The sequence below is a fragment of the Phytophthora parasitica genome (genome assembly GCF_000247585.1).
Source record: "Phytophthora parasitica INRA-310 unplaced genomic scaffold supercont2.20, whole genome shotgun sequence".
Taxonomy (NCBI): Eukaryota; Oomycota; class Peronosporomycetes; order Peronosporales; family Peronosporaceae; genus Phytophthora; species Phytophthora nicotianae.
In genome coordinates, this window is record NW_008649006.1 from 856905 (window position 1) to 872588 (window position 15684).

General features: G+C 49.7%; 10 protein-coding genes across 12 annotated transcripts; 5 read left to right on the top strand and 5 right to left on the bottom strand.

Moving 5' to 3' along the window:
* Positions 1-219: 219 nt before the first annotated feature.
* On the top strand, positions 220-615 carry PPTG_10146 (hypothetical protein; the record flags this gene model as incomplete). The annotated part of the gene is made up of 1 exon (XM_008905428.1): positions 220-615. The coding sequence occupies one exon, from the start codon at positions 220-222 to the stop codon at positions 613-615; it is 396 nt and encodes a 131-aa protein (XP_008903676.1).
* A 226-nt stretch (positions 616-841) lies between these two features.
* PPTG_22654 (hypothetical protein) lies at positions 842-1338 on the top strand (the record flags this gene model as incomplete). The annotated part of the gene is made up of 2 exons (XM_008905510.1): positions 842-1057; positions 1159-1338. 2 exons carry the CDS (start codon positions 842-844, stop codon positions 1336-1338), a joined length of 396 nt encoding a protein of 131 aa, XP_008903758.1.
* Positions 1339-2081: 743 nt separating this feature from the next.
* Positions 2082-5058, top strand: PPTG_10149. Of its 2 annotated transcripts, none has more exons than XM_008905429.1 (7): positions 2082-2611; positions 2679-2926; positions 3001-3033; positions 3122-3181; positions 3248-3343; positions 3419-3466; positions 3552-5058. In XM_008905429.1, exons 1-7 carry the CDS (start codon positions 2575-2577, stop codon positions 4128-4130), a joined length of 1101 nt encoding a protein of 366 aa, XP_008903677.1. In that variant the 5' UTR covers positions 2082-2574; the 3' UTR covers positions 4131-5058. The 2 variants fall into 2 exon arrangements, with proteins under 2 accessions (XP_008903677.1, XP_008903678.1); XM_008905430.1 differs by having other exon boundaries at positions 2697-2926.
* On the bottom strand, positions 3309-4970 carry PPTG_10150 (hypothetical protein). Its single transcript, XM_008905431.1, has one exon. It carries the CDS (start codon positions 4957-4959, stop codon positions 4177-4179), a length of 783 nt encoding a protein of 260 aa, XP_008903679.1. The 5' UTR covers positions 4960-4970; the 3' UTR covers positions 3309-4176.
* On the bottom strand, positions 4998-6780 carry PPTG_10151 (hypothetical protein). The gene has a single exon (XM_008905432.1). The coding sequence runs from the start codon at positions 6755-6757 to the stop codon at positions 5108-5110; it is 1650 nt and encodes a 549-aa protein (XP_008903680.1). The 5' UTR covers positions 6758-6780; the 3' UTR covers positions 4998-5107.
* Positions 6781-6900: 120 nt separating this feature from the next.
* On the top strand, positions 6901-9262 carry PPTG_10152. 2 transcript variants are annotated; one of them, XM_008905433.1, is made up of 9 exons: positions 6901-7060; positions 7127-7222; positions 7326-7417; positions 7547-7620; positions 7695-7759; positions 7828-7872; positions 7953-8017; positions 8089-8224; positions 8295-9262. In XM_008905433.1, the coding sequence occupies exons 1-9, from the start codon at positions 6959-6961 to the stop codon at positions 8748-8750; spliced, it is 1131 nt and encodes a 376-aa protein (XP_008903681.1). In that variant the 5' UTR covers positions 6901-6958; the 3' UTR covers positions 8751-9262. The 2 variants fall into 2 exon arrangements, with proteins under 2 accessions (XP_008903681.1, XP_008903682.1); XM_008905434.1 differs by having other exon boundaries at positions 7127-7417.
* PPTG_10153 (hypothetical protein) lies at positions 8763-10051 on the bottom strand. Its single transcript, XM_008905435.1, has 5 exons — positions 9855-10051; positions 9643-9749; positions 9378-9562; positions 9240-9309; positions 8763-9161 (listed from the first exon to the last, which is right to left on the bottom strand). Exons 1-5 carry the CDS (start codon positions 9910-9912, stop codon positions 8865-8867), a joined length of 717 nt encoding a protein of 238 aa, XP_008903683.1. The 5' UTR covers positions 9913-10051; the 3' UTR covers positions 8763-8864.
* A 285-nt stretch (positions 10052-10336) lies between these two features.
* Positions 10337-11966, top strand: PPTG_10154 (hypothetical protein). The gene is made up of 4 exons (XM_008905436.1): positions 10337-10580; positions 10652-10888; positions 10967-11260; positions 11327-11966. Exons 1-4 carry the CDS (start codon positions 10446-10448, stop codon positions 11699-11701), a joined length of 1041 nt encoding a protein of 346 aa, XP_008903684.1. The 5' UTR covers positions 10337-10445; the 3' UTR covers positions 11702-11966.
* A 237-nt stretch (positions 11967-12203) lies between these two features.
* PPTG_10155 (hypothetical protein) lies at positions 12204-13519 on the bottom strand (the record flags this gene model as incomplete). Its single annotated transcript, XM_008905437.1, has 4 exons — positions 12204-13067; positions 13122-13247; positions 13311-13364; positions 13442-13519. The coding sequence occupies 4 exons, from the start codon at positions 13517-13519 to the stop codon at positions 12204-12206; spliced, it is 1122 nt and encodes a 373-aa protein (XP_008903685.1).
* A 172-nt stretch (positions 13520-13691) lies between these two features.
* PPTG_10156 (hypothetical protein) lies at positions 13692-15013 on the bottom strand (the record flags this gene model as incomplete). Its single annotated transcript, XM_008905438.1, has 5 exons — positions 13692-13832; positions 13910-13942; positions 14008-14223; positions 14297-14464; positions 14549-15013. The coding sequence occupies 5 exons, from the start codon at positions 15011-15013 to the stop codon at positions 13692-13694; spliced, it is 1023 nt and encodes a 340-aa protein (XP_008903686.1).
* Positions 15014-15684: the final 671 nt, after the last annotated feature.

Below are 15684 nucleotides of genomic sequence, written 5' to 3' on the forward strand. Positions count from 1 at the left end.
AAGAATCTTTGCTGGAACCGTGCCGCTAGGCTCAGAGTCTCTAGTACATTCGTAGCCTGCTCGGTAGCAGATGCTGGCTCGCTGCGCAACCCTGGGTAATACAAAAAAAACAAGGCAGTTGCATTCAATGTAGTGTGAGACTCTGAGGAGCGGGTTTACAAAAACCAGGTCATCGCAGAAGCCACTTGGCTGGAGAAGCATTTCTAGCAAACGCCGACCATGACGAACCGCTACAAGCCCGAGCTCGTGAAATTCATGTCCTGCAAGGACGGCGTCTCCTATAGGAAGGGCCGCACGTTCACAGTGGACGAGCTCCTACGTATCACTCCAGAGGACTTGTGTCGTTGGATGAACAAGCAGACGTACGGAGATCCAGAGCCAAGTGATGATTTGAGGCCCATGCATCGCCGCTCGACAACCCTTGAGTTCACGAAGAAGGCTATTTTGTCGTTCATGCCACGCATAAATTCGACATGGGATTCAGTAACGGAGCGTGGAAACCCTACCCGGTCTGACGTCGCGAATAAGCGATCAAGAGGGTTAAGCAGTTCGAGGTTCGACGAGAAGGATCTGAATCCAAAGCCCACCGGCTTGTGGAGTTTGACGAATTCATGAATTTACTCCTTCTTGTGCGAGCTCATTGGGGGCGTAATGATAAATCGTACTCGGTGGGAACAGTTTTCAATGGGATATTTGCGCTAGGATTGATGACATGATGAAGTTGCAGTTTTCCAACTTCTCGTCTAACACCCAGTACCCTTCAACACTCCTCTTCCAAATGCGGTGGTCTAAGAACATACGAGAAGAGCGGGATTCCCTAGACTAGCTCATACTTGGCAGCATGGATCCCAAGATGTGTGCGTTGCTCAAGCTCGCCGTGTACATTGAGGCAACATCGAATATGGCAATTTCTGAGTATTTGTACGGCAATCCCAAAGACGGAGACCGCAATGTACGACGCTTTTTCTTAACAGATATGGTTGGTAATGAAGTCTTCAAGAAGCTTAAACCGGGAAATTTAGGAACGCACAGCCTCCCCGTTGGAGAACTCGCAAAGGTGTGATTGATATTTACGTCGACAATACGCAGCCATACCCAGATGCATTAACAGCTGCAGCATTAACAGGACAAGCAGGACCGTACTTTTACGTATTAAAGACTGGGATTAGTTGCGTTACGCCTGATTTATTCTGTAATGAGATTGCACCGACAGTAAAACAACTCATGGGCGACTCAATTGCGGAAATGTTGGCATTAACCCTGCTCTGGGCAGCAATTGAACCAGTAGATGCGTACGAATACGCACTACTGCCAAGCAAACTTAACAGCGAATTGTAAGCATCTACAAAAACGCTGGGGGGGGGGGGGGGGAGATCCGAATCCTGTGCAGCGCGACGAATTTTTTGTTGTTGGTGACGGCTCTCAATTCTTGCTCATTACTATTGCCACTGATGAGTGCACTGACCAAGACCATGAAACACGCTCTCAGAGACCACATCATGTAAACTCTATTGGAGGTGAAGGAACACGCCGCGATTTTGCGGTCCTTCATTCGCAGATCGCTGCTGGGCGACGCCAAACAGCAGAAGTGATGAGTGAAATTCATCGACTACGACATGAACTTCAACGTGAGCAACAAAAGACACAGGCAATACTAAGACGACTGGTAATTCAGGGAACTTTTACCAGAGTAGCCGTGCCAACTTCTCCCCAGCACAGTCAAATAGTGACACTTACCACTCAGCGTTTACCAGGAGTGAAGCTCTCTAAGCGACCTCAAGGATTTGAACGAGTTATGGCATGAGTATCAATTCGGGTCCGGCGATTTAAAAGCAGCGAAAGACTTTACAGCTGTTGAACGAGGCGCAAACAAGTTTGCATTCTCACTTGCATTCTCACGGAGGAAAGCGTTTTGGGATATCGTGTCAAAACTACACCATTTCAGATTCGTTCTCCCCAACCCCGGGTTTCAATACAACCAACCTGTGCATACTGGCGGGCAAACCCCAGTTCAAAATAACCAGACCCCGGATTCAAAATACACAATGCGCCTTTTTTTATTTTTTTTCATTTTTTTTTCGGAGAGGAATTATCAAATTTTGTCAATTTCCCACGGCCATGTCTTTCAGTAGGATAGCATCTGCAAGAAACCCGAAGGTGTGATGAATGCACTTACGGCAAAGCTCGGATGTGACGACTTCGCGGAAAATGGTGTTTGCTGCATGTAGCAAAAACGTCGAGCGATGAGCTGCGACGGTGGACCCGATTGGATGAGCTCCAGCCACGGTGAGAAAGTCGCGAAGACTTTAGACGGCGCGGAGGTCGTGGTGGTTCCGGGAGCAGGCCACCAGCTCTTCAGGGACAACGCTCCAGCCTTCAACGAGATGCTGCTTGCTGCACTTGCAAGAGCAACTTTACCACATAATCATCGTGGCGCGTAATCATCAAAAACCATCATGTCGCATGTGTTATGCTATCTTCGAGTGTTTACTTGTCTTTCAAAGAATGTAGGTCGTTCAGGACATTCGTCCTTGACCCGCACAACTGCTTTGACCCTATCAACGCCAAGCAATAATGCTGCGAATGCTGCGTCCTGTTGCCGCCGCTACAGGTATACACTTGCACCTATTGCATCTCTGATTTTGTGTGGCTAGGTAACTGAGGTGTCAATGCTGAAGCGGTGTTGCTTGCCGCAGGTGTTGCGACCGAGGGGCGACTATGGCAATGGGTGCCTGCAAGCTACTCCAAACTCGAGGAAGCGGAGCGCAAGATCCTCACACGCGCTATCTCATCGCCGTTTGAAATGAAGAAGGTTGCGCGGCTGGGCACCGTGGTGGTGCCCTGTTCGGACGAAAAGAAGCGCGAAAGCGCCAAGAATCTCGTGCTGATCCACGGTTTCGCTGGTGGTAACGCGGTGTGGGCAATGGTAAGTTTACTGATGCAATGGGTGTACTACGTGTTAGTTTCGCTGAGTATTGTGGTGTTGGCTATATCTGATAGAATCTGGAGAAATTGTCCAAGCACTTTAATGTGGTAAGTTTTCGAACGGAAAATCTATGAGAGATGATAGAGGAAAGGCTGGGTTTTGGAATCAAGGCTGACTATATATTTGCGATGATAGTACGCAGTGGAGTGGATTGGTGTCGGGCGGTCGGATCGTCCTGACTTCAATTTCAAAGATGTAAGAATTTTCGTCGCTTGAGGTAATTGATCGTGGCTAATACTCTCGTTTTTACTTGCTGGGTAGTATGACAGTGCCGATGACTTCGTCGTTGGTTCGTTCGAGAAGTGGCAACAAGAGATGAACCTTGAGAATTTTGAATTGGTCGGCCACTCAATGGGGGTAAGAAATACATACTTATGAACTTTTGGTTTGCTTGATCCAACAGTGTATCTGATACTATCGTACATCCACTAGGCTATCTTCGCATCTTCATATGCATTGAAGCACCCTGAGCAAGTCAACGTAAGTGCAGTGCAGTCACGATTTCTTCTGTGGTTTCTAGTACTGTAGACACTGACGACAGACGCTACTCCATTCGATATTATAGCACTTGGTATTGGCATCTCCTGCAGGTGTGCCACACCCACCACCGCCTCCGGATCCGACGACGGAGGAAGGCAAAGCTGCTAACCGCTCGTGGCTGAGACGCATGGTCTTCTCGGCTTGGGAAAACGGTGTGACGCCGATGTCTGTCGCTCGCTTTATGGGGCCGTATGGACCGAGACTGGTGCAAAACGTGGTGCACCGTCGAACTTCATTCATGTCGGAGGGAAGCGCCATGCGAGACGGTCGTGTCAACTTGAATGAGTTGGGTGAATACGTTTACCACAATTGGGCGCTCAAGGCAAGTGGAGAACGCGCCATGATCACGCATCTTGCTCCAGGAGTGCACGCAGTTCGACCACTCGTGGACGTATTGCGTCCAGAGAATGTGAAGATGCCGCTTACGTTTATCTATGGCGAATACGACTGGATGGACTACCGCAATGGACTAAGTATCGTGGAGCGCTTCAAGGAGAAGGGCCACGCTGCTGATCTTTATCGTGTTCCGAACGGAGGCCATCAAATGTTTATGGAGAATCCGGACGACTTTAGCCGCATCCTTATCGACAACTTGGCAAGATAAAGCACCGCTCTTGAACACTTCTAGACGAATAAACTGTATGCAGACTTTACGATTTATTTTCCAGACGTGCCTTAAAAAGCACCATATCACTTCCTTCCTGGAAGTCCGGATGCAGTTCCAACCGGTCGATCTGTTCAATTTCAAACATTTTTTCAAACGATTCGAAGAACTGCTCTTCCGAGTTTTGACGTTTCTTGTAGGCAAGCAGCACCAGCGTCTCAGGTCCAGCCATTGCTTGCAGCGACGTCATTAACGCTTCAAATGCTGAGGCGTACGGGCACGCCACGATGTCAGCTCCAAGAATCACGTCGTAGTTATGGCCGCGCACGAGGTGATGCTCCATGTCACCCCAGAGATACTTGTCCGCAGTGCAAATCTCTTTTGAGAGTTCGTTCACCTCGATATTGTGCTGTGTGAGTGCAACCGATGCTGGATCTCCATCGGTCACGACAATACTCTTGGGCTGTAAGTGAGCAGCTACGACTCCAACAAGTCCCGGACCGCATCCCAGTTCAACGACGCGCTTCCCCTTCACCAGATCTGGATGAGCTGCTAGATACAGTGATAGTGCAATGGCTGCGTCATAAACTGAAGCCCCGAAGCCCAAAGTCGTACCACCGCGTCCGTCGCTCTGCCACGCTTGATCAATGCGAATACGCTTACCGGCGATCGGGAACCAACGGGTGGCGTCACGCAGCGCATCGTGAAACGGATTCCGAAAGGAAAACGGCACCAACGCAGACGCTGCGGATGGAGGTGGTGCCTCCGGTTCATTGCAGAAGCTTCTGGGACTCTCCACAACACTCGTAGAAGTTTCGATCGAGTCCATCGCACGAATGCGGCAGAATTTCGCAAATTTTCACAAAATTTCACAAAAACTCTATCGGTGTATTTCTTAATGCAAATATTGCATTACGGTCTTGACGAAGTTGCTGTTGTTGCTGTTGCTGCTCGTCTTGTCTGTACGGTAAAGAAGCTTAAATAAAGGCCAGGTTGAGCTGGTCATCGAAAGGCTTGAGTAGTGGAGCCAACAGATTCTTCTCGTGAGGTGGCAGCGATTCGCGCAGCTTCACCAATTCGTCATACTTGGACCCCATCTTCTCCACGATCTTGTTAAGCTTGTGCTGGGCTTCTGGGCCACCACCTTCCGCCACCTTAGCCTTAAACGAGAGGAAGTGCCTCAGCAGTTCACAGACGTCATGGAATTGGTTGTAGACCTGCTTCTTGAACTCGTTCGGGATGTACTCAGCAGCCAATGCACCGCTCGCCAGATTCGCAGCTGACGACGCTGAAGCTGAATCGCTAGTGGAGTCTGAGCACGCTACAACTTCAGCAAGAACGTTAAAGCACGTCTTAGAAGTCGGGTACGCATTCTCCAGCTTGATTGGGGCCTTGCACGTCGCCTGGAACACTTGTGCTGCCTCCACTAGGGACAGCTTGTTTGTTGTGCCGTCAGCAGCAGTACCCTTCTCGGCGTGTTGGAAGTACCTCGATTCATCTTCCAACGTAAGTGGGTTGTATGGGGGCGGCGCCTTGTCCTGAAGATCGTCCAGCAGCGTTGCGTCCTCTAAATTGTCGTGATAACATGCTTTCTTCTTCTGGGGCAGCGTCTGCTGTGTATTATTTTTCCCAGTCTTTTGCTGTTGTAGCTTCCCTGCATGTGCTGGATCGAGCACGTAGGCACCATGGCGGTTAAACTTAGCAATAGTAATGCTGGACGGGTTTTCTTTCTCAGTAGTGTGTCTTTTGGCATGATGCACCGCCGCATCTTCTTCAGTTGTCGTGAGATCAATCAACGGGTCAACAATTCCGCGTGGGTCGATGCTCACCCCCTTGGCCTCCTGTTTCTCCTTCTCCTCATACTTGGTGAACATATCTTCGTGTCCAGCCTTCCTGTCTCGATGGAAGTACTTGGACTTGAAGAATGCTCCCCAAAACTCCGTCTCAGTCATCTTGTCGGGTACTTGTCCCTGGTAGGCTCTGTAAACGGCTGGATACTGAATGAAAATCTGGTGGATCACTTCCGCGTTCAAGTTGTACTTGACCACGTTACCACCCGAGTCATTATCCGCTGCCAAGTCCGTCAGGATCGCCGACGTCTTGCCTGTTTTCTGTCGTTTACTGGCCTCTCCAGCGATCAAGTGACGGCGGCTCGCCCAGAAATCCTCCTCCGAGATGAGACCATCATTCACCATCTCAGTGTGCTGCCGTTTTAGCGCCGGGTTGGCAGCCAGAAGCGCCGCGCGTTGCTTGATCTCCGTGGGGTTGCACAGCGCCGCGGCATTGGAGCGAGTGCCACTGGCTCCGTTCTCGCGCAGCCGGCGAGCGATAAAATCTTTGGCCTGCTCGCGCACCTCGAAGGCATCCTCCAGGCTGCCAGACTCGGCGACGAACTCGAACACGAGAGTCGAGTTGTGTGCGAGGCGCAGACGGATCATGGCTTTGGGACTCGAGAGCGACGACACCTGCTGGTCCTGCACAGTGCTCCATGGCACGACGATGGGCGGGTGCTGAGCGACGGACGCCCCAGGAGACGCATCAGCTGTCCAACGCAGGCCTTTAAGCGAGAATTCGGCGCGTCCATCGCGCTTCTTGACGCGCACCAGCGCCACTAGGGCCTCCGACATCTTCGTATGGGTTGAGATTTCTTATGATAATGAAAACAAGAGCATAAATATCAATAAATAGAGACATATTTGTATGTTTACATTTGTCTTGCTAATAATATTCTTTCGCATATTTATCGATTTTATAGGTTAATAGTTCTGAAGACGTACCCTTCGATCATTGATACTACGATCTGACTGCATTATTGCATTTGAGGGAGAATGGCAAGGTGGACACTCTCGCTCTGGGTGCCGCTATTGCTGGCGCTGGGCTGCGTTTGCGGGGAGGAATACCATCGACACACGAATAACTGGGCGGTGATTGTAAGTGGAACACGTAATACCGGCGTGACTTTTTGTCTGACAAAGATTGTCGCCTTGCCTGAGTAGGTGGACACGTCTCGCTTCTGGAGTAACTACAGACACGTTGCCAATGCTCTGTCACTCTACCACTCAGTCAAACGTCTCGGTATTCCGGACAGTCAGGTCAGAGAACAAGCATTGACATGCACAACGCAGAGACTACTGCTCGCTGACGATGTTGCCTTTGGATGTTGCTGCGACTGCGAATCACATTGCAACTAAATAGATCATCCTGATGCTGGCGGACCAAATGCCATGCAATGCTAGAAATTGCTTTCCGGGACAAGTATTCAACAGCCGAACGCAGAAGATCAACCTGTACGACTCCACTTTACACGGAGTTTAGCTGTTCCTGTGCCATCGAGGGCTTGAGGCTCCGGTCAGCTTACGGGGAGCTTTACTAAACCTGCTGATTTATCTTTTGTTTGTATACGCTAATTTACGCAGCTACGGAAAGAACGTTGAGGTAGACTATCGCGGCTCTGAGGTATCGGTCGCCAACTTCATCACCGTCCTAACGGGTGTGTGACTTGAATGCCAGTAAAAATTGCAGCTTGAACTACTCACGCTAACAAGATGGAAATTGTACGAGCAGGTCGCCACGAGCCTGGAACGCCCGCATCGAAGAAGCTGGACACGGACGAGAACAGCAATATCTTCGTAGGAATCTCTACGTTCGAGCTTGTCACACACCCTTTCGCTCACGTGGATACTATTGCGTTTTGCAGCTTTACATGTCCGGGCACGGCGGCGACGGGTTCCTCAAATTCCAGGTGTTTACGTTAGCCACTAACATCTAACGCAAGATCAACGCGTGATGGGACTGCAATACTAACAATCGCGACGTGTCTAGGACTTTGAAGAAATGTCGAGCCAGGACCTCGCTGACTCGATTCAGGAAATGCACGTCAAGAAGCGGTGCGTCCAAGTGCTGATTGGATAGACCAATGAGACTTCTAGAGCTTACCTGCGTGGCGATGTATGCACAGCTACAACGAAATCTTCTTCATGGTCGACACATGCCAAGCAGGATCGCTGTCCAATGCTCTCGAGTCGCCCAAAGTGGTGACCATCGGCAGCTCGCAGACAGGCGAGAACTCGTACGCCCACCACTCCGACTTTGAGGTTCATTTTTACAATTGGCTTTCGTTTGTTGCTGTTGCTGTGATACTGACTATTGCTTGTTTTGATGCAGTTGGGGCTCTCGGTGATCGATCGCTTTACCTTCTCGACGCTGGACTACCTGCAGCGGATGAAAGTCGGCGATTCCATCCGCAATGGGACTCTCCGAGACCTCTTCAACTTCTACGACCCGAAAATGCTTCTGTCAACTCCTGACTACCGGACTGACATCTTAGGCCGCCCCATTGACGAGGTACCCATCACGGATTTCCTCGGTTCAATGCTGGACGTGCATCTTCACTTCGACGACGAGGCGTATCCGATCGAACCCGCACCAATTGAGACCACAGCTTGCAGCGCGGAGGCGTTGGAGATAGATGACCCCGTTAAGGTGCTTAACTCTCCTGCGCAGCTCAGCGGAACCTCGACTTCAGTGAACTTACAAAGCTTTGAATTCAGCAACGAGTTTTTCCTCGGAGTCGCGGCTGCCGTGATCGGCGCTGTGTTCGTAACCATTAAAGCGATCTAACATAAAAACTAACAGTGTTTGATCAATGACTTTGTGGTTACTCATCCTGAACTTCTCAATTTCAGAGTACGACGAAAATTAAATCACTAACTGGGACAGCATGAAGGAGGCAGCTTAGCCGTATCCTCGCTGGCTGTGGTTGTTGGTGAGGTGTGCACGTCGATACATGGAGTTCGGGTGGTGCGGACTCGTTTCCTCCTCTTCGTCTTCGTCTCCCTCATCCGGATCTGGACTGAATTCGTCTTCGATGGAAGGTTGACTCCGCATGAACAGGCGAACGAACAGGACCGCAATACCGGAGATCCAAATAGGCGACGTGCAAATGCTGAGCGCAATAAGCATCGGGCTCAGCAGCATAACGAACGGCACACACACCACGGCAGTGAAGTGCCAGACGATCAACGGGCGTAACTAGATATTGCATAAGAAAACATTTGAAAGCTATCAAATAACTCCATGTAACCACGAGCACATGACGCACAGACGAACCTTGGCAAACAACGTGGTTTCTTGGATGAATCTCGGTACTACCACCGCCACAATGCGTTCCACTGCGGACCTGCTCAGCGATGCATATCGAACTCGTAAGACTATCACCAATATAGCCAGAACAACTGCGGTACTCACCGTATTTTGTGTACAGGTTGCATCACGAACACAATCTTGGACTTAACCGTCGTCACGAGCTGTTTGCCAGGCCGCTCTTCGTATTCATCCCGTTCATCATACGCCTCGTGTCGCTTTAAATGCAGCTTCATGAGCTGCGGTGTATAAGGCGTGTTGAGTGGAGTTCTGTCGTTGCGCAGTACTCCCTGTATCAATTGGATCAAGTCATGAATGAAGTGAGTATAGCACACTTTTTCGACACTGACACTAGATAGTTGGCGCATACCACGATGGGCTGTAAGCCAACGCCGTACTTGCGGTGGAGGTATGGGTCCCACTCGGGCTCCATGCTCAGCGGCGTGACGCTCTCCAAACTGTTGCCATCGACGGGCCCTGCAGATCAACACACAGCAATTTAGTCGTCTGTCTCCATCCATCAGAGTCGACTTGGGTGCACTAATGCCGACGTTGAAGCTGCTAATGCTGACACAGACGTACCGCCGTAAGCTGCGGCGGCCAGCGGCGACCGCGACGTCTTCTTCTTCTCGTCACCCATGCGTCTGGTACTGGTGGTGAGACGTGGGTAGAAGTATGGAGGGCAACGCTTGGTTGGCTTCCTATATATTGGCTGCGCGCACGGCTTGTTGGCTCGAGCTCCCAACTCGGCGTGTGACGTGAGAGCGCGTCCGCTGAGGAGCTTCGAATATGCATAGACAGGGCAGCAAGAGGAGATGGACAATCTGGCGGCTGAAGCGTCAGTGTACGCGTACGTATAGAAATGTTCGTACACATATTTGTGGTTGACACACAACAAAGTCAGTCTTGCAAATGCTGGCTGATTCTACATGTGTTCTCACAGGTTCATCGATTTTCAGCTCTTTTCAGAAAGATTGAACAAGTTTCAAAATATCACGTCGTATTATACGTTATTCAAGGCTATGCATTATCCTGGGCCGTGAGTTTCATGGGCTCATTCGGCAGGGAGAGGAGACAGAAACAGCGTTGACCGACCAGGAACGAAGCTGGCTGCCCGCCCGCCCGCCCTATTAAGCTCCACCTTCCACCCGCCTTATCACCAGCTACGGGACGATGGCTCTGGATCTGGGCAACGATCAGTACGCGCTCACGCTGCTAGGTAGCAACGGTAGCGACGACCAGTACGATGGAGCGGGCAATGGTGGCAACAGCCTAGCCGCGCGCCCGTACTCTAAAAGCTCGGCTGGTGTACGTGTCTGAAGGCATATATGGCATCACAGGGACCCCATACTCAAATGTACACTCTTTGAATTTTGCAGGCGGATAATGAGCAGATGCGGACGGAGATTGTGCGCTTAGAGAATGTGCTTGCCAGTCGCATCGCAGCCCGTGCCAATCAGGACAAATCCAACCTGCCACTAGAGCGCTCCAGCAAGATCGAAAAGTACGTGGAGGTAATGGAGCTCACCAAGTGTTTGCGTCGCCAGAAAGAGTTCCTGCTGAGTGAAAACCGCAAACGCCAGCGCTTCGCCGAGAAGATTCAGCAGGCCATGCCGGTGCGTACGGAGCTGCAAAGGTTGAGGTACATGCTGATGGTAGGAATACTTACGGTGACCTATTTCTGTTGCTATCAGCCGTCCACCGATAGCATCCAGTTTATGAAAAATGTCAAGTACCCACCCGATGAAGAGCTGGAAAAGACGTCCCGAGAGGCGTTTATGGAGATGATGGAATACCAAGTGAGTGGAGAGGCGGCCACATACATGGGCTGGCAGACCAAGCGCGAGTCCAAGTCAATGTACATGCACACGTTCTCCGAGAAGAGCTTTGTGGGGGAGGACATGGCTCGCGTCTTTAATGAAACTTGGGCAATGTTTCACGACGAGGCCAAGCAAGAGCTGCTGCACCGTCGGCGAAGCAAGTTCTGTGTACGTTGCACAGATGTCGTGACTAGTGTTCCTTTGGACTGACTTATGCTGTTTTGGCGTTTTCAGATTTTGAAAAAGCTGAACGACAACATGTACTTGACGCGCAACATTCACCAGTTTATTGGAGAAAGCTTTCCGCGCCATGCTATGACGCTCGTGTGCCGCATTTCGATTGATAAGGACACATTTGCCATTATCAGCAAGTCCGTGGTCCCGCCTACAAACGACGCTCAGCACCTGGTATGGACTGACGAGTGCTTCATGTGGAAGTTTGCGCGACGCATGGACGCACAGGGTGGATTCGACATCTCCATCCGTGGCAAGTACGGCAGTACTTCTGCAGTTGCAGGCAACCGCTTGCCCATGCTCGAATCCTACTTCCAGCTTGTGGACTGGGAGTCACTCGTTATTCGCCCAATGTTCGACTTCACTGTAGTGTAGCTTCTCGATGCTGAATGCTCAGTTGATGCTCGGCAGGGTAGATGGAAAGGTTTCGAGAGGAAGAAACGACGACCGCGATAGCGAGGAAGGATTTACAGCTAATCTGCTGCAGTCCAGCCAAGCTAAGACCAGCGCAGCTAAGCATATTCTTTCTTTTTGTTGGGCAGTAGTCGAGCTACCAGCGCCAACCGGCCAAGCTGCACCAGTCGGAAGCTTGTACGTACCCAATTGTGCACGCTTATAATTTACTTCCTGTTTAGCTGTACGCTTTTGTCATCCCGTGCATTACTTCTTGAGTGTTAAGCACTCGAGCTCGATAGCTGTGGCAAGCCTTCGACCTTCTGGGTGTTCTGTTGATGGCTAGGCTTGTCGAGAAAATATCTGTGTTCATTTGTTTGAGTAGTCAGCTAATACTTCAGTAGGCGATAAGGATGAAGTCTGTGGACTTACACTATCTCAGCGACCCGACCTCGGAGTGAGGCAACTTGCGTGAGCTCCTCTTTCAACAGCATTGCGACCACAGCAGCTTCGGTTTCCTTGCAGTCCAGCTGAGCAAACAAGTGCGCGCATTGCCTTCCAATCCACTGCATACGATCTTTGCGCTTCGCCTCGGCAGCCTGGAAACTATCACTGAAAAATGGTCCAATCTGAATAGATCAGTACTACGTACCTCTGTGTGAAGTTGCAGGTGCCTTTGAAGTTCGTCCATTTTGTCTTGAGTTTCATCGACGTCATTGCGAATGCGTCGCGAACTAGAGCGAACTCTTGATCCCGCTGTTACTCCTCGCCATGGCACTACTCTTTCTTCTGTATCTGTTGGCTCGACAGGCAATAGAGGAGCTGTTTGCAGTAACATTCCCCGCATAGCGCTACTTTGGAACTGAGAGCTTGTTTTGTGGCGGTGGCGTTTCCTTGCTACAAGTTCATTTTCGGGCTGTTGGGTTAATGCGCTTAGCGCCTTCTGACGCTCCTCTAAAAACTCTGTCTCCAGTTGTTCAACGAATGCATCCAAGTCCTCCTGTAGCTTCTTGGTTTGATTCGTGAAAGCCTCCTGTATGTTAAAGCGCTCTTGATGAACCCACTCTTGAGCCAAATGAAAGCGTAATGAGTCTTCAAGTGACATTGTGACAGCAGGCAGTGAGGAGGGAGTACATTCGTGTTGTTGGTTGTCTTTGTCTTGCTTCTGTTCTTTTGGTTGCAACTCGTCACAAGAAATACCCATCTGACGACAGAACTGACGGAAGTCACCCTCAATCCCGGAAGCTAGTTGGTGGCGTGCCTCTGAAGCTCGCGAGTGAAATCGTTTCCATTTGCCACAGCTATGAGCATTTTCCACCTCATAGTGCTGGCGAATCTCCGATTCGAACTGATAAAATATTAGTTTCATCGACGAAAGCAACAGAAAAAATGAAAATTTAACCTTTCGATCCAGGTAGTCTGCGCTTTTCAGTTGCTGTTTGGTAGCTGAACGAAGTCCACCGCTGCTTCGTCGTCGACGGTCATTTTGAAGCAGTCGCATCAACACAGGAGATGGCTGGAATGGGAGCTATGAAGGATACCATACAAATGTTAGACACGATCACAATTTAGGTAAATGAACTCAAAATACATGATGCGTCTCGAGATTTAACTGTAGCAAATTCTTCTCGTTTCGCGATATTGCCTAGCATGTAACCAAAACGTCATGGTTACCCCCATTGATCGCTGTTGGCATTGAAACCTATAGCAGCACTTCATTACCTGAACCTGCTCAATTGCCACACAGATATCACGCTTCCAATTGCGAATTAAAGCAGCATATTTGTCCCCGCTTTGCATGATTGTGCTTCCTCCTCGAGACTAAACCTCGAGTATTTACCTGACATATTTTGCGCATGTCATTCGGTGTTGCGGTATTTTGGGAGCTCACCTCTGAACAGTTCGTTTCGTTGCTACAGTTGCTGATTCGTTGTTATTCGTTAGATAAATATCATTTGGCTCAACGACGAAACTAGCGGTAGAATTCCGAGTTCTCTAGGAGTGGCTCGTAATTCTCCACCGACAGCATCGCAAGCAAACGTTTGTCGAGGGTCAAATAGATTGGTATCAGCTCAGCTGCAATAAACACAACTACGAGCAGCATTGCCTGTGTCTACACCAGAGCACGCAACACAAACAGTTAGTAAGCGCAGCACAACTTGTCTATACCCTAAACTTTTTGCGGAGTACCGAAGCGTTCTCGCGGTGCACATTGAACCAGCCCTACGCTCAAAAAAATATTGTGAGATTTTGATCAAAGATATCGAGGCTTGACTTCAAGCTGTTACCTTGGTAAATGTGAGCAACGTCATTACACTGTACAAGATGCGTCCGAAGCTCCAGGCCATGACAAGCCGGCCAACACGTTGAAGACGAAGCTGGGCCGATTGCGACTTAAATGGAAATCCCGACAGTGACAGTGTCAGGTACAGCCACGTCGAGAAGATGATGATTGGGAGGAACAAGTCTGCCGCCGCGACCAAGTAGAAGATCATTGCGGGGATCTACACACCAGAATACCCCAAAAAGGTCAATTTATCAGTACAAAAGTATGCTCAGCTCACATAGGAGACGTACCACACTAAGACGATCTTGCTTCTCGTCATCAAAGATCCCATTTGTATCATACAGGAACAGACTGGCATACAGCACCAACTGTGTCAAGTACAGCCCTCCGTTGAAAACCAAGTAAAAAATCATCCACTTCCGTCTAAACACCGCCGCAGAAAACCAATGACGGCGCGACTACAGGCAAATGAGCGTAACAAGAATTGTCAGATCTTTTGCCAACTTTACACAATTATCAGGCAGTAAAGATCTCGATCTCACCGACTGAAATGCTTCAGCCCACACCAGTACGAGCAGTAAATAAGATGAAACGAAGAGGAAATCCGGCAGATTGAACAGCACGGCCACAACTTTGTTGTAGAAGTCCAGCTCCGCCTGTGCATGGCTCCCTGCTGAATCTCCATCTGTGTCCTCTGCGTCTTCTCCTCCGAAATGAGGCGGTAATCCCCCACGCATCCACGGGTTTCTACCAGAGATACCAGTCGGGAGATCCGCGGTCGCTTGGGAGTCTAGGATACAGAGTGTGGAGAAGGTGGCTGATCGGAAGAAGGAGCCCAGGGCCAAGCTCAGGATCAGCAGCTGTACAGTGCTCCACGTCGTGTGCTGAAGGCGCTTGAGCACACCCCGCACCTCTAGGTACTTATTGACCGCCATGGCGGTGAGAAGCACGTAGCATAGCGCCAGGAAGTAGCTGGACATTGCCAGGTTCGCGAGGAACAGCGGCATCTTGAGCGGAGTGAATCAGTCTTGTATGGTTTGTGGCTCTTTGATCAATTTTGAATCATGACACTTAGCCAAATCATTTTTGACTTGAATTTTGTAAGTGGATAAATATCAACTTTTTCGCATCAAGTTGAACATGTAATTCGCCGTGCGAATTGCACTAAGATTATTTGACGATTGGGATTGGCTGAAAAATATTTATGTGTTCTTGAAAGGTCACTGAGCTAAGTGCAACGATGGACGAGCTCGATGCACACGTTGAAGAAGTGCTGGAGAATACGACAGTGGTGAAGACCAAGTACATCTATTTACGTGCAATAGCTCGCTTTGTGGAATGGCTGCATACTAACACAGACGACGATCGACGGTAGACACTTTTCACTAGCTCATTCCAAGAGCTTCAGACTATTAACGGAGGCACAATTGCTTCGTGGCTGTCAAGACCACCTTTGCGAAGTCCCGTGTGTTTGGACTCTTTATCTACGCAAAATTGTATGCGTTATCTTACATCTATGGAGCAGCGTGGAGTAACAGGAAAGTCTACATTTGGCAACGTGCGCTCAGCAATTGTGTACTTGTACACAGCAACCGAACATTCGCGGCCCCATGACTTTGACTTTCAAATGCGGCGGTTTTTTTAAGGTCTTCATCATACAGTGGCTCAAGTTGCCCAG

Coding starts and splice junctions, on each gene's coding strand:
- PPTG_10149 (XM_008905429.1), top strand. CDS start 2,575: ATGCTGCGAATGCTGCGTCCTGTTGCCGCCGCTACAG. Junction 2,927..3,000: donor GTAACGCGGTGTGGGCAATG/GTAAGTTTACTG, acceptor TATATCTGATAG/AATCTGGAGAAATTGTCCAA. Junction 3,182..3,247: donor CTGACTTCAATTTCAAAGAT/GTAAGAATTTTC, acceptor CTTGCTGGGTAG/TATGACAGTGCCGATGACTT.
- PPTG_10150 (XM_008905431.1), bottom strand. CDS start 4,959: ATGGACTCGATCGAAACTTCTACGAGTGTTGTGGAGAGTCCCAGAAGC.
- PPTG_10151 (XM_008905432.1), bottom strand. CDS start 6,757: ATGTCGGAGGCCCTAGTGGCGCTGGTGCGCGTCAAGAAGCGCGATGGA.
- PPTG_10152 (XM_008905433.1), top strand. CDS start 6,959: ATGGCAAGGTGGACACTCTCGCTCTGGGTGCCGCTATTGCTGGCGCTG. Junction 7,223..7,325: donor TCGGTATTCCGGACAGTCAG/GTCAGAGAACAA, acceptor GCAACTAAATAG/ATCATCCTGATGCTGGCGGA. Junction 8,018..8,088: donor GAAATGCACGTCAAGAAGCG/GTGCGTCCAAGT, acceptor ATGTATGCACAG/CTACAACGAAATCTTCTTCA.
- PPTG_10153 (XM_008905435.1), bottom strand. CDS start 9,912: ATGGGTGACGAGAAGAAGAAGACGTCGCGGTCGCCGCTGGCCGCCGCA. Junction 9,563..9,642: donor TTGGCTTACAGCCCATCGTG/GTATGCGCCAAC, acceptor CAATTGATACAG/GGAGTACTGCGCAACGACAG. Junction 9,162..9,239: donor AAACCACGTTGTTTGCCAAG/GTTCGTCTGTGC, acceptor TGCAATATCTAG/TTACGCCCGTTGATCGTCTG.
- PPTG_10154 (XM_008905436.1), top strand. CDS start 10,446: ATGGCTCTGGATCTGGGCAACGATCAGTACGCGCTCACGCTGCTAGGT. Junction 10,581..10,651: donor ACTCTAAAAGCTCGGCTGGT/GTACGTGTCTGA, acceptor TGAATTTTGCAG/GCGGATAATGAGCAGATGCG. Junction 11,261..11,326: donor GTCGGCGAAGCAAGTTCTGT/GTACGTTGCACA, acceptor TGGCGTTTTCAG/ATTTTGAAAAAGCTGAACGA.